At 46.3% G+C, this 13989-nt stretch overlaps 1 protein-coding gene across 2 annotated transcripts in view; it reads left to right on the forward strand.

Moving 5' to 3' along the window:
- CCDC65 (coiled-coil domain containing 65) overlaps positions 1-13989 on the forward strand; it is a 17901-nt gene continuing 3912 nt past the window's right edge. Inside the window, exons 1-6 of one of the 2 annotated variants that reach the window (XM_002823168.5) lie at positions 1-354; positions 832-999; positions 10692-10861; positions 11697-11835; positions 13009-13206; positions 13417-13635. In XM_002823168.5, coding sequence (XP_002823214.2) covers positions 223-354; positions 832-999; positions 10692-10861; positions 11697-11835; positions 13009-13206; positions 13417-13635 — 1026 coding nt within the window. In that variant the 5' untranslated portion in view covers positions 1-222. Of the gene's footprint in view, positions 355-831; positions 1000-9713; positions 9731-10691; positions 10862-11696; positions 11836-13008; positions 13207-13416; positions 13636-13989 lie in introns of those variants that run through there. The other variant, XM_054527198.1, reaches the window with a different exon arrangement.

A 13989-nucleotide genomic window follows, 5' to 3' on the forward strand; every position in this document is an offset into this window, starting at 1 on the left:
CTCGTTGCTAGGAGACTAGACGCGTCTTACCGTGGGAGAGCTCAGCCTCACTGATAGCCGGGGGTCTCTCCTGTTCGAGGGCTGAGATCTCCGGTCCCACAACCGCCCACAACCAGGGGCACTTCTGGAAGGCTCCTTTCTAGGGACATTTTTCTTCTACGCTCTGTAACGCGGGCCGAGGCAGGCCGAGGCTTCTTTCCCGGATCAAATCCCCTGCCCGCCATGCCTAAGAAAGAAAAAATGGCCAAGGCGCACCTGTCCGATGAGGAGCAGCTGCTTCTGTTTCAGCAGAAGTTGCTGGCAGAGGAGGAGATGGCCAAAAAGAAGGAGAGGCTCCTCAGCCAGTTCTTGAAGGTGATGGCCTTTTGCATTATGTCCTGCTCAACCCCATCCACCCCCTGCCCTGGCCCTGTCACTGAGGAAACCTCATTTTCATCCTGACCTCCCCTCCTCCGGAAATCCTGAGACCCAGATATACTTAGATTTCAGGCAACATTGTTTGGGAGGCGGGGGTGTTCTCTGCAAAGCATGGAGGGGATGGGTGGTATACAGCTTGGCAATCTCTATTGAATCCCAGAACTGGGACCGTAGGTCCTGTCAGCTGTCCCAGCTGTCTGGAATGCTGATATTCTCCCTGGAGATGGGTCATTACAAACAACATCCTACTCTGATGCTCCCACCCTGAAGGAAATTCACCCTTGCCCTCCCTAAATGCCATCAGGCCGTTCCCATCGAAAAGGGGTAAGGTGTCAGCTGACAAATTAAGAGTGATCTTGTTTGTTGTACTGAAAGGCCCTGACTTCCTGGAGGTATATTTATTCCTTCACACAGGACAAGCTGGCCAAGGAGGAACACAACAGTGCTCTAAACCTTAATAAGATTAACACACAGTGGAGAACTGTCCTTCGGGAAGTCAAGACCAGAGAACTTCATAAGGACATTGAGATCCTCAGCCAAACATTTGAACGAGTGGTGGACTGTAAGGACAATGTCATCAAGGTAGGCACTCTTTCCAAGGAAACCTTGAGTATGGCTTCCTGACCTCTTAATAGAATGAGCCTAGTGAATTAATCCGTCTTAAAGCCTTCATAAGACACAGGCTGTGAGAAAGCCAGGCTATTGGTAAAAACGGTTTTCACAGAAATAAAAAATAGAATATTGGGCTGTCTTTCATCCCTCTCTCCCTTAGAGGACCCACTCTCCTTGTCATCTATTGCCCAAAACCAGTACTATCCAATAGTAGAGTCATAAGGCACAGTAGACATCACCCAGTGACTTGAAATGAGTCCCACACCTTCATTTCAGTGTCAGAAGGCTCAGTTCCAGAGGGGAACTGACTTGCCCAAGGTCACATAGTCAGTGAGAGAACCAGGACTCTGGCATGTGTTTATTGATTCCCACTGCAGTGCTCCATTCAAGTAAATTGTTTGGCCTCTTGATTCAACTTCAGTGGCCCTGGATAAGGTTGAGAAGATCTCCATGGGTAAGAGCAGTTCTGGATTTCTAAGAAATTCAATCAGCCATCCTTATGCTCTTGGGAGGTTCTTGAGTTCTTGATTCCATCCTATCTTTTCTTCTAAGGGATTTTCTGTACCCCTTCTTTTGTCTTTTAATATTCTGCCTCCATTTACTGCCTTCTCCTTAGTCTTTTCCATTATTTATTTATTTATTTATTTGAGACAGTCTCGCTCTGTTGCCAGGCTGGAGTGCAGTGGCGCAATCTCGGCTCAGTGCAACCTCCGCCTCCCAGGTTCAAGTGATTCTTCTGCCTCAGCCTCCCGAGTAGCTGTGACTACAGGCGTGTGCCACCACGCCTGGCTAATTTTTGTATTTTTAGTTGAGATGGGGGTTTCACCATGTTGGCCAGGATGGTCTCGATCTCCTGACCTTGTGACCCGCCTTGGCCTCCCAAAGTGCTGGGATTACAGGCGTGAGCCACTGCGCCCAGCCAGAGTCTTTTCCATTTTAAACAAAACAAAGCCCACAGTAGCAGCAAAATATACATTGCCAACATGGTATTCCCCCTCTAGAAAACACACATTTCTCTTTCATAGCCTAACCCCTGGGGAAAAAGCTCAGCAGACCCTGGGCAGCTTCCAGAGATAAATATCAAGAGTCCTCAAATTTGCAATAACCATTATTCATTAGAAGTCCACACCCCACCAGTTATACCTTATGGAATTTTTTTTTTTTTTTTTTTGAGGCGGAGTTTCACTCTTGTTGCCCAGGCTGGAGTGCAATGGTGCGGTCTTGGCTCACTGCAACCTCTGCCTCCCAGGTTCAGCCTCCTGAGTAGCTGGGATTACAGGCATGTGCCACCACGCCCACTAATTTTGTATTTTTAGTAGACATGGGGTTTCTCCATGTTGGTCAGGCTGGTCTTAAACTCCCGACCTCAGGTGATCCGCCTGCTTCAGTCTCCCAAAGTGCTGGGATTACAGGCATGAGCCACCACGCCCAGCCACTGAGGAGTTTCACCCTTGTCACCAGGCTGGAGTACAGTGGCGCGATCTCGGCTCACTGCAACCTCCACCTCCTGGGTTCAAGCGATTCTCCTGCCTCAACCTCCTGAATAGCTGGGATTACAGGCGCCCGCCACCACGCCCAGGTAATTTTGTATTTTTAGTAGAGACAGGATTTCACCATGTTGGCCAGGCTGGTCTGGAACTCCTGCATTAGGTGATCCACCCACCTCAGCCTCCCAAAGTGCTGGGATTACAGACGTTAGCCACCGCGCCCAGCCCATACTTTATGGATTTTTAAGAGGCTTTTTCAGACACTTATTGGAAGTTATCAAACCCTTGATAAGAGGGCCAGGCACGGTGGCTCAAGCCTGTAATCCCAGCACTTTGGGAGGCCGAGGCGGGCGGATCACGAGGTCAGGAGATCGAGACCATCCTGGCTAACATGGTGAAACCCTGTCTCCACTAAAAATACAAAAAATTAGCCGGGCGTGGTGGCGGGCGCCTGTAGTCCCAGCTACTTGGGAGGCTGAGGCGGGAGAATGGCGTGAACCTGGGAGGTGGAGCTTACAGTGAGCAGAGATTGTGCCACTGCACTCCAGCCTGGGCGACAGAGCGAGACTCTGTCTCAAAAAAAAACTAAAAAAACACTTGATAAGAACAGCAGTGTTCATTGCCTAGTGTTCCATTATTGGAATGCTAAGTTTGTGGGAGTTACGTATCTCGTACTGTTCAAGGTCACCGCCAAGATCTGATTTTTCACAAAAAATATTTGCAACCTCAGGCATGAATGGGTGAAGGGAAGCTGAGTAGTTGGCCAGGTTCACCCTGAGACAATTAACTTCTTCCTACACAGCAGCCTCGCAGCTTATAACAGTTCTTGCTTAGGTAAATCACACACTGTTAATATTAACCACCTTCAGGGTCATTCCTGAATAAGACAACACATATTAAATGTGGAAATGTTAGTGATCCTCACTATCTCTACTTCTTCACTTCCATTTTACCCTGTATCCCACAACATCTGATTTCTACCCTTCTCTAGGAAACTGCTCAGGTAAAGGCCACTGGTTCAGAATTGTGGCTACTTTTCATCATTTAGTCTTTATCTAACCTAACCTCTCTATGGCACTGACATTCTTGGTCATGCCTGGGTCTTGAAATTCTCCTTTGGCTTGCATGACACCATTCTGTCATTTTTCCTACCTCTGGGACATAAATCATTCACTCCAGTGAGTTTATCTTCCTCTCTCCATCCTCTGAACTTCAGCATTCCCTGGATTTCTGAGTCTGGCCATCTCACCCTTTAACCAGTTTTCTAGGGCCAATCTTACACATTACCCTGGCTTTATTTTATTTTATTTTTTGAGACAGAGTCTCACTTTGTTGTCCAGGCTGAAGTGCAGTAGCACGATCATAGCTCACTACACTCAAGCTCCTGGGCTCAAGTGATCCTCCCACCTGAGCAGTTGGGACTACAGGCTCTCACCACGACTGGCTAAATTTTTATTTTTTTTAATTATTATTATTATTATTATTATTTTGAGACAGAGTCTGGCTCTGTTGCCCAGGCTAGATGGAGTGCAGTGGCGCGATCTTGGCTCACTGCAAGCTCTGAGTCCCGGGTTCATGCCATTCTCCTGCCTCAGCCTCCCGAGTAGCTGGGACTACAGGCGCCCGCCACTACGCCCGGCTAATTTTTGTATTTTTAGTAGAGACGGGGTTTCACTGTGTTAGCCAGGATGGTCTCGATCTCCTGACCTCGTGATCCGCCTGCCTTGGCCTCCCAAAGTGCTGGGATTACAGGCGTGAGCCACCGCACTCAGCGACTGGCTAAATTTTTAAATTATTTTTTAAATTTTTAGTAGAGACAAGGTCTCGCTGTGTTGCCCAGGCTGATCCTCCCACCTCACCCTCTGGAGTAGCTGGGACCACAGGTGCATACCACCTCACCTAACAAATTTTTAAATTTTTTATAGAGATGCAGTCTTGTTATGTTGCCCATGCTGGTCTTGAACTCCTGGCCTCAAGCAGTCCTCCCACTTCGGCCTCCCAAAGTGCTAGTATTACAGGCATGAGCCACTGGGTCCAGTCCATCCTAGATTTTGCATCTATCCCTGACCTCTGTTACTAAGTGTTGTATAAGTCGTCTACTTTAAAATAGTTTTCAAAGCTATACCCTACTGTCTTTTTCCACTGTCCTCCTGCAGTTGAGACCTGGGCATCATCTCTAACCTAACCTATTAGTAATAGTTTCCTGTTTTCCACCCTTCACATTGAACTGCCTCTAGATTCTCTGCAGAACTACCAGGATTATTATTATTTATTTTATTTTATTTTTAGACAGAGTCACCCAGGCAGGAGTGCAGTGGCACAATCTTGGCTCACTGCAACCTCTGCCCCCCGGGTTCAAGTGATTCTCCTGCCTCAGCCTCCTGAGTAGATGAGATTACAGGTGCACGCCACCACGTCCAGCTAATTTCTGCATTTTTAGTACAGACGGGGTCTCACCATGTTGGCCAGGCTGGTCTCTAACTCCTGGCCTCAGGTGATCCACCTGCCTTGGCCTCCTAAAGTGCTGGGATTATAGGCGTGAGTACCGGGATTATAGGCGTGAGTTCCAGGATTATCTTTCTAAAGCAGAAATCTAATCCTGTCACTCCACTGCTTAAATCTTAGTGGTTCCCCCATCTACAGGAAAAAATCCAAACTCCATAGTAAAAACATCAAAGCCCTCATGATCTGGTTCCTACCTGTACTTTTCTTTTCTTTTCCTTTTTTTTTTTTTTTTTTTTTGAGATGGAGTTTTGCTCTTGTTGCACAGGCTGGAGTGCAATGGTGTGATCTCGGCTCACCGCAACCTCCACCTCCTGGGTTCAAGCGATTCTTCTGCCTCAGCCTCCCAAGTAGCTGGGATTACAGGCATGTGCCACCACGCCCAGCTAATTTCGTATTTTTAGAGACGCAGTTTCTCCATGTTAGTCAGGCTGATCTCGAACTCCCCACCTCAGGCGATCTGCCTGCCTTGGCCTCCCAAAGTGCTGGGTATTACAGGCATGAGCCACCACACCTGGCCTCTGCCTACCTGTACTTTTCATACAGCCAGCCTTGTTTCTTACCTGTGCCTTTGCACATGCTATTCCCCGTATCTGGAATTCTCATCTCCATTTCTTCTCCAGTCGTCCTGGCAAACTTTCTTCTTATTATTATTTTTATTTTTATTTATTTATTTTTTTGAGACGGAGTCTCATTCTGTCTCCCAGGCTGGAGTGCAGTGGAGCGATCTCGGCTCACTGTAACCTTCGCCTCTCGGGTTCAAGCGATTCTGCTGCCTCAGCCACCCAAGTAGCTGGGATTACAGGTGTGCGCCACGACACTCAGCTAATCTTTGTATTTTTAGTAGATACGGGGTTTCGCCATGTTGGCCAGCTGGTCTCGAACTCCTGACCTCAAGTGATTTGCCCACTTCAGCCTCCCAAAATGCTGGGATTACAGGCGTGAGCCACCGCGCCCAGCCCCACGCTTTTTTTTTTTTTTTTTTCTGAGACGGAGTCTCACTCTGTTGCCCAGGGTGGAGTGCAGTGGTGCAATCTCTGCTCACTGCAATCTCCACCTCCCAGGTTCAAGTGATCCTCCTGCCTCAGCCTCCTGCATAGCTGGGACTACAGGTGTGCGCCACCATGCTAGCTAATTTTTGTATTTTTAGTAGAGACGGGGCTTCATCATGTTGGCCAGGTTGGTCTGGAACTCCTGACCTCAGGTGATCCACCTGCCTCAGCCTCCCAAAGTGCTGAGATTACAGGAGTGAGCCACCATGCCCGACCATCCTGGCAAACTTTCATTCCTCCTTCAAGAGTTGATACAAATAACATCTCTTATGAAGCCTTTCCCAGTGCTTAGTCAGATGTAGGCACTCAATCCTTTATATCTCATTGTCACTCAATAAATCAGCAACCTTAGAGCAATTTCCATGTTATGTTGTGATTTTCTATTTATGTAACTCTTCCTACTAGACTCTAAGCTCCTTTGGGAGCAGTGGGCATATCTTTTTATCTCTGAATCCTCAACATCCAGCACAGTGCTGGTACATAGCAGGGGTTAGGTAAACATTTGTTGAGTGAGTGAATAGTCTTCCATTATCAGAACCTATTTCATAAGATCCTTTTATCATTGTAAACATATAAGGTAAAAGCTGTCTCTGTGTAGAGGTCATGGTAGTTTACAGTGAGTGGACTCAAGGTGCCTGGATCACGTGGGCAATTCCGTAAATGCTTTTCTGTTTAATCTTGTTTTACTTTTTTGAAGGTAATACACTCACATTATTCAAAATTCAAAAGAAAAAAACGTTATATAGAGAAAAGTTCCTCCCCACCAGTGCCTTCCAGGTACCCAGTGTTCCTTCCAATAATTCTAGTTTCATAAGGAAACTTTTTTCTTTTTTTACATAAATGATCATATTATATACTATTCTGCCCCTTGCTTTTTTCACTTAATAATATATCTTGGAGGCCGGGCACAGTGGCTCATGCCTGAAATCCCAGCACTTTGGGAGGCCAATGCAGGCGGATCGCTTGAGCCTAGGAGTTCGAGATCGGCCTGGGCAACATGGTAAAACCCTGTCTCTACTAAGAATATGCAAATTAGCCGGGTGTGGTGGTATGTGCCTATAGTCCCAGCTACTGGGGAGGCTGAGGTAGGAGGATCACCTGAGCCTGGGAAGCAGAGGTTGCAGTGAGCCGAGATTGTGCTCATATATATATGAGATTGTTCCATATTTTCCCATAAAGAGCTTCTTATTTTACAACTGCATAGTATTCTGTATTGCAGTTTAACACATTACTTTGTCCTCTGTATTTTTATTTTGGTAATTGGATTTAGATGCTTAGCGATGTTGTATCAAGAGGCACATATTGTCTAGCTCTCTTTTTGTGATGTTAGCAGCTGTTGATCCATTAAATCATTGGGAGATGCAAAAATGCTTATTTTTAAAATGTTTAAATTTTATTTTAGAAATAGAGATGGGGCCAGGCACAGTGGTTCATGCTTGTAATCCCAACACTTTGGGAGGCTGAGGCAGGCAGATCCTTTGAGCCCAGGAGTTCGAGACCAGCCTGGGCAACATGGCAAAAACCTGTCTACAAAAAAACTTAAAAATTAGCTGGGCATGGTGATGTGTGCCTGTAGTCCCAGCTACTCAGGGGGCTGAGGTGAAGGATCAATTGAGCCTGGGAGGTTGAGGCTGCAGTGAGCTGTGATCATGTCACCTGACCCCAGCCTGGGTGACAGGACAAGACCCTGACTCAAAAGAAAAAGAAATAGAAATAGAGATGGGGTCTGGATGTAGTGATCCAGTAAGAAAAAAAAAAAGAGAAAAAGAAATAGAGATGGGGGCTGGATGTAGTGATCCAGTAAGAAAAAAAAAAAAGAGAAAAAGAAATAGAGATGGGGGCCTCACTCTGTTGCCCAGGTTAGTCTCAAACTCTTGGCCTCAAACCTTTGCTTCAAATGATCTTCCTGCCTCAGCCTCCCAAAGATCTGGGATTACAGGTGTGAGCCACTGTGCCTGGCCTGATTTTCTAATAGTATTATTCATTTTTTGTTCATTAGCTTGAGTATTTCTGAAAAGAGATACTTCCCCTCATTTTCTATTCAATTACTCAGAGCTATAGTTTATATAGGAAAGGCAAGATAAATGCTTGATTCTTTCTCTTGCCTTTATTTGCCAGTTTTTTAAAAAAATTGGTTATCTGATATCCTCCAGTGATAACTGATTAAAAAAAAAAAAACTTCTGGCTGGGCATGGTGGCTCACACCTGTAATCCCAGCACTTTAGGAGGCTGAGGCTGGCGGATCACGAGGTCAGGAGTTTGAGACCAGCCTGACCAACATGGTAAAATCCCATCTCTACTAAAAAATACAAAAAATTAGCCAGGTGTGGTGGTGTATGCCTGTAATCCCAGCTACTCTGGGAGGCTGAGGCAGGAGAATCACTTGAACCTGTGGGGAGGAGGTTGCAATGAGCCGAGATCCCACCACTGCACTCCGGCCTGGGCGACGGAGACGCCATCTCTCTACTAAAAAATACAAAAAATTAGCTGGGCATAGTGGCGGGCTCCTGTAGTCCCAGCTACTCAGGAGGCTGAGGCAGGAGAATGGCGTGAACCCAGGAGGCAGAGCTTGCAGTGAGCCAAGATCGCGCCACTGCACTCCAGCACTCCAGCCTGGGTGACAGAGCGAGACGCCATCTCAAATAAATAAATAAATAAATAAATAAATAAATAAATTCATGTGCACTTGGCTTCTCACAGCATGACTGTTAGGCTCCTGGAGGGACCATACTAAGAACAAGCATTCTAAGGGGCGGGAAGCAGAAACTGCCAGGCCAGCCAAGGGTTATGCCTGGGACTGGCATAGTGTCACTTCCACCATATTCTATTGACCCACGTAGTCATAGGGTCTGCCCAAATTCAAGGAGCTGGAAGAAGAGACACCACCTTTTGATGGGGGAGTGGCAAGGTCACATAGCAGAGAATTGTAGGATGGGAGATATTGCTGTGATTTTCTTTGGAAAATCTGCCTCAGTGAGGCACTTCATGTTGGTTCCTGGGTCCTTCTGACATGACCCTTTTGGTCTTTTATAGTTTCTTTGCTGTCTTTTATGATAAGATACCCCAGGTTCTGCCGGGCGCGGTGGCTCACGCCCATAATCCCAGCACTTTGGGAGGCCAGGCCAGGCGGATCACAAGGTCAAGAGATCGAGACCATTCTAGCCAACATGGTGAAACCCTGTCTCTACTAAAAATGTAAAAAATTAGCTGGTCGTGGTGGCATGCATCTGTAGTCCCACCTACTCGGGAAGCTGAGGCAGGAATCGTTTGAACCTGGGAGGCCAAGGTTGCAGTGAGCCAAGATCGTGCCACTGCACTCCAGCCTGGTGACAGAGCAAGACTCCGTCTCAAAAAAAAAAAAAAAAAAGATACCCCAGGTTCAACTTAATTTCTGCATCAGACCTCAAAGCACCCATTTCTCTAAGAATCCCCGATTCATTTCAGTGGTAGCTACATCACTGTAAATATTAGTCATCCACAGGACACTGGCTGGCTTCATGGGGCTCTTTGCTATCACTTCTTTTTTTCTTTTTTGAGATGGGGGTCTCACTCTGTCGCCCATGCTGGAGTGCAGTGGCGTGATCTCAGCTCACTGCAAACTTGGCCTCCCGGGTTCAAGCGATTTTCCTGCCTCAGCCTCCTGAGTAGCTGGGATTACAGGTATGCATCACCACACCAGCTAATTTTTGTATTTTTATTATTTATTTATTTATTTATTTTGAGACAGAGTCTCGCACTGTCACCCAGGCTGGAGTGCAGTGACGCAATCTCAGCTCACTGCAACCTCTGCCTCCCAGGTTCAAGCAATTCTTCTTGCCTCAGCCTCCTAAGTAGCTGGGATTACAGGCGCCTGCCACCATGGCCGGATTTTTTTTTTTAAATTTTTAGTAGAGATGGGGTTTCACTATGTTGGCCAGGCTGGTCTTGAACTCCTGACCTCATGATCCACCCGCCTTGGCCTCCCAAAGTGCTGGGATTACAGGCTTGTGCCACCGCGCCCGGCATTTTTGTATTTTTAGTAGAGACAGGGCTTCACCATGTTGGTCAGGCTGGTCTTGAACTCCTGACCTCGTGATCTGCCCACCTCAGCCTCCCAAAGTGCTGGGATTACAGGTGTGAGCCACCGTGCCTGGTCTTTTTTTTTTTTTTTTTTTTTTTTTTTTGAGACACGGTCTTGTTCTGTCACCCAGGCTGGAGTGTAGTGGCATGATCACAGCTCACTGCAACTTTGAACTCCTGGGCTTAAGCAATCCTCCTGCCCAGGCCTTGTGAGTAGCTGGGACTACGGCCTGGGTAATGTTTGAGTTTTTTTGTTTGTTTGTTTTTGTAGAGATGTGGGGGGGGGGGGGTCTCACTATGTTGCCCAGGCTAGTCTTGAGCTCCCAGGCTCATGTAATCCTCCCACCTTGGCTACCCAAAGTGTTGGGATTACAAATGCGAGCCACCTTGCTCAGCCCTTGCCATCACTCTTGCTTTACCCAAGAGTGAGGAGGACAGCCAGCATTCTTAAAGCCAAAGAATTGGCATTAGGAACAAAGAAAAAACTGCCAGCTGAATATATTTTTATTTTCTCACAGAGATGCTATTCAGCTGGAATGGTAACTCTCTCTTTCTGGCTTAGTCTTTAGCTAAAGACCTGTCCGAAGCCGAGGAGCAGTACGCCCGTGCCCTGCGCAGCCACTTGCACAATGTTGACCAGCTCTTGGCCCTGCAGAGGCGCCGGCTCAGTCTCCTGGAGGAAAGTTACAACATGGAGCTGGAAGCCCTAACCAAGGAGTTTGAGACAGAAAGGTATGGGGGCCTAAGAGAAGATGGGGAATTGAATCCAGGGGAGTGCCCAGAGTCTGTGTCAAGGAGTTGCCTGTAAGCAAGTGGCTAGTATCTTGGAGCATCCCACATTGATTATCACAGGACCCCCAGCAGAGAATAACTTGGTTCCTTTTAAACAAACTCGGGCTTAAGTTTGCAGCTCTAGCTTCCCTTTATTCACATCAGGCCCCTGTCTGTGTGCCTTCACCACCCACTTTCTTCTTTTTTTTCTTTCACTATTTTTTTCTTTATTGTTTTATTTTTTTATTTTGTTCTGTTTTTTCAAGACGGAGTGTCGCTCTGTTGTCCAGGCTGGCATGCAGTGGCACGATCTCAGCTCACTGCAACCTGTGCCTCCCGGGTTCAAGCAATTTTCCTGCCTCAGCGTCCCCAGTAGCTGGGATTACAGGTGCATGCCACCACACCTGGCTAAGTTATTGTTTTACTTTTTTAAATAACTTTTTTTTTCTTCTTTTAAAATTTAACTCCTCAAATTCCTTTTACCAACTACCCACTTTCAGCTCTCAAAATCCTACCCATGTGGCAGGGAACAGGGATGGGAGAGAGACTTCTCACTGTAATCTTTTGTACTTTTTTTGTATCACGTGAATGTATTACCCATTCAGAAATCAAAATAAAATAACCTTACTCATTCTTTCTAGCCCTAAAAAGAATAGAGCCTTCCCTCTCTCTTTTCTCCATCAGTACCTAAGAGTTTGTACCATTCACATAGATTTATTACATACTGCTTTGAATTGTCATTATTGGTCAATATCCTGTATCCCTCAGAGCAGGAACAGTGTCTTGTCTCCTACAGGAAGACAATTATTGACCAACATGAGAAAGAGATTCACTATCTACAAGATATCTTCATGGCCATGGAACAGAACTATATAGATTCTGAGTATGAAAGCAAGCTGGAGTTCCAGAGCATGTGGAATGATCTCAAAAACATGGTACGGAGGGAGAGTAGATAGGCAAGAAGTGGGAGGAGGTGATAGAAAAATGCTCAAGGAGGCTGAGCACAGTGGCTCACACCTGTAATCCCAGCACCTTGGGAGGCCAAGGCAGGAGGATCACTTGAGACTGGGAGTTCAAGACCAGCCTGGGCAACATAGGGAGACCCCCCCCCATCTCTACCGGCCCCCCCCAAAAAAGAAAGAAAATAGCCAGGTGTGGTAGTGTGCGCCTATGGTCCAAGCTACCTAGGAGGCTGAGGTAGGATGATCGCTTGAGCCCAGAAGATGGAGGCTGTAGTGAACTGTGATAGCAACACTGCCCTCCAGCCTGGGTGACAGAGCGAGACCCTGTCTCAAAAAAATAAAAAAAGAAAAAAGAAAAAAAGAAAAATGCTCAAGGCTACTAGAGGTAGAAGAGACCCCTTTAGCCAACACAGTCAATAAAACATCTATTGCCCCTGTAGGTATCCCTACTGCTTTTTGTAATTTTGTGAAAATTGGTTGGGAGGGAGGACATTCTAAAATGTCAAGGGAATGCATTTTAGAGCTAAAAAGCACCAAGGAGATCATCTGGCTTCACCCCTGTGATTTTCAGATGAAGAAAGTAAGGCACAAGTAAGTAAAATGACCTGCCAAAGTCATGCTGCTGGTTTGTGGTAGAACCAGGAGAATCTAGGTCTCCTGCCCGTTGATCCAAAGTGCTTTCCACTGTCCTCGAGGTTGCAATCTTAGCCAGCCCGCAGACCTAGGTTTGGGTATGGAGTTCTTTGTTTTTATTTACCCCACAGTGTTTTATAAAATTTTTTGAATAAGCATCCTACACTTAAAAATTGGAGATTTCACAAAAACATCCAAATTTTCAGCTTCCCTTGAAAAATTTAAAGATCTGGCAACACTGGGCCACATTTCCAAATGGCAAGGCTCACGTGGAGCACAGTGGCTGCCCCTCCTCCTCCCAAATGCAGCATTTCCTCTCCAGTTCACCACAGGCCCCACCCGGCCCACGAAACATATTTATATCATCTGCCTGGTCTTGTGTAGGCATTTTCATTGGAGACCACTGTACTAAACTATGCTACAAACAGTTCAAGAGGGTGAGATTGCTGGTAGGAGTGAAAGGGCACTAATAAGGTAATTCCAAACATTTGCTATTTTGGGGTCACTTGCTAGAATTTAGAAGAGAAGCACTTTCTAAGACTGCACCTGGAGAGCATAGTAGAAGATCTGTGGAGAAAGTTCCAGGATGTACTCAAGAATTACACTGATGCCACAGAGGATCGAAAGGCTGCCTTTGAGACCCTGCAGGTGAAGGATGAGAAGAGCTCCAAAGAGATTGAAGTACAGATGAAAAAAATACAGAAACTACAGGTTAGTGTAGCCACCTGGAAATACTCACTGCTTTAACTGCTCTATTATCCCCTCTTTTGCTTCCCCTTGTTTCCCCTGGGGCTCATCACTGATCATTGGTTGGGAAAAGATGATATGCTCTGATTTCAGTCCCCAGACAGCCCTTTTACCTGTCTCACTGAAGACCCTCAGTTGGTCAAGTGTTTCCCCTAATCTACTCTGTTCCTCTAGGATGCCATAACTATTTCAAAAGACAAGATCATGATACACAGCCGTGAGAGTGAAGATGAGAACCGGTATATCCGTAATGACAAGGAATTGGTCCTTGTACAACTGCGAAAACTTAAGGCCCAAAGGACTCAGGCCCGGGCAGCATCCCAGAAGAACTTAGTCAAACTTACTCTGGAAAGTAATGCCACCCTCAAGGCCCTGAGAAAGATTGTTGATAAGGTAACACAGGGAGAGATTGTTGATAAGGTAACACAGAATAAAGTCAAGGAACCTGCCTCCCTGCAAAGTGAAAGGGATTTGGAAAGGATAGCGGGAGCTTCTTCCTGCTTCCTGGCTGAGTGGACACTTGGAATACCTTTTTTATTCCATGTTTCCTCCCCTCTTAAATTAAATTAATTTATTTATTTATGTATTTCTACAGATGGGGTCTCACTGTGTTGCCCAGGATGGTTATGAACTCCTGGCCTCAAGCAGTCCTCTTGCCTTGGCCTGCCAAAGTGCTGGGATTAGAGGCGTGAGCCACCCTGGTGAGCCCCTTCCTACTTTTTTTTTTTTTCTTTTTGGTGAGACAGG

The sequence above is a fragment of the Pongo abelii genome, chromosome 10 (assembly GCF_028885655.2).
Source record: "Pongo abelii isolate AG06213 chromosome 10, NHGRI_mPonAbe1-v2.0_pri, whole genome shotgun sequence".
NCBI lineage: Eukaryota > Metazoa > Chordata > Mammalia > Primates > Hominidae > Pongo > Pongo abelii.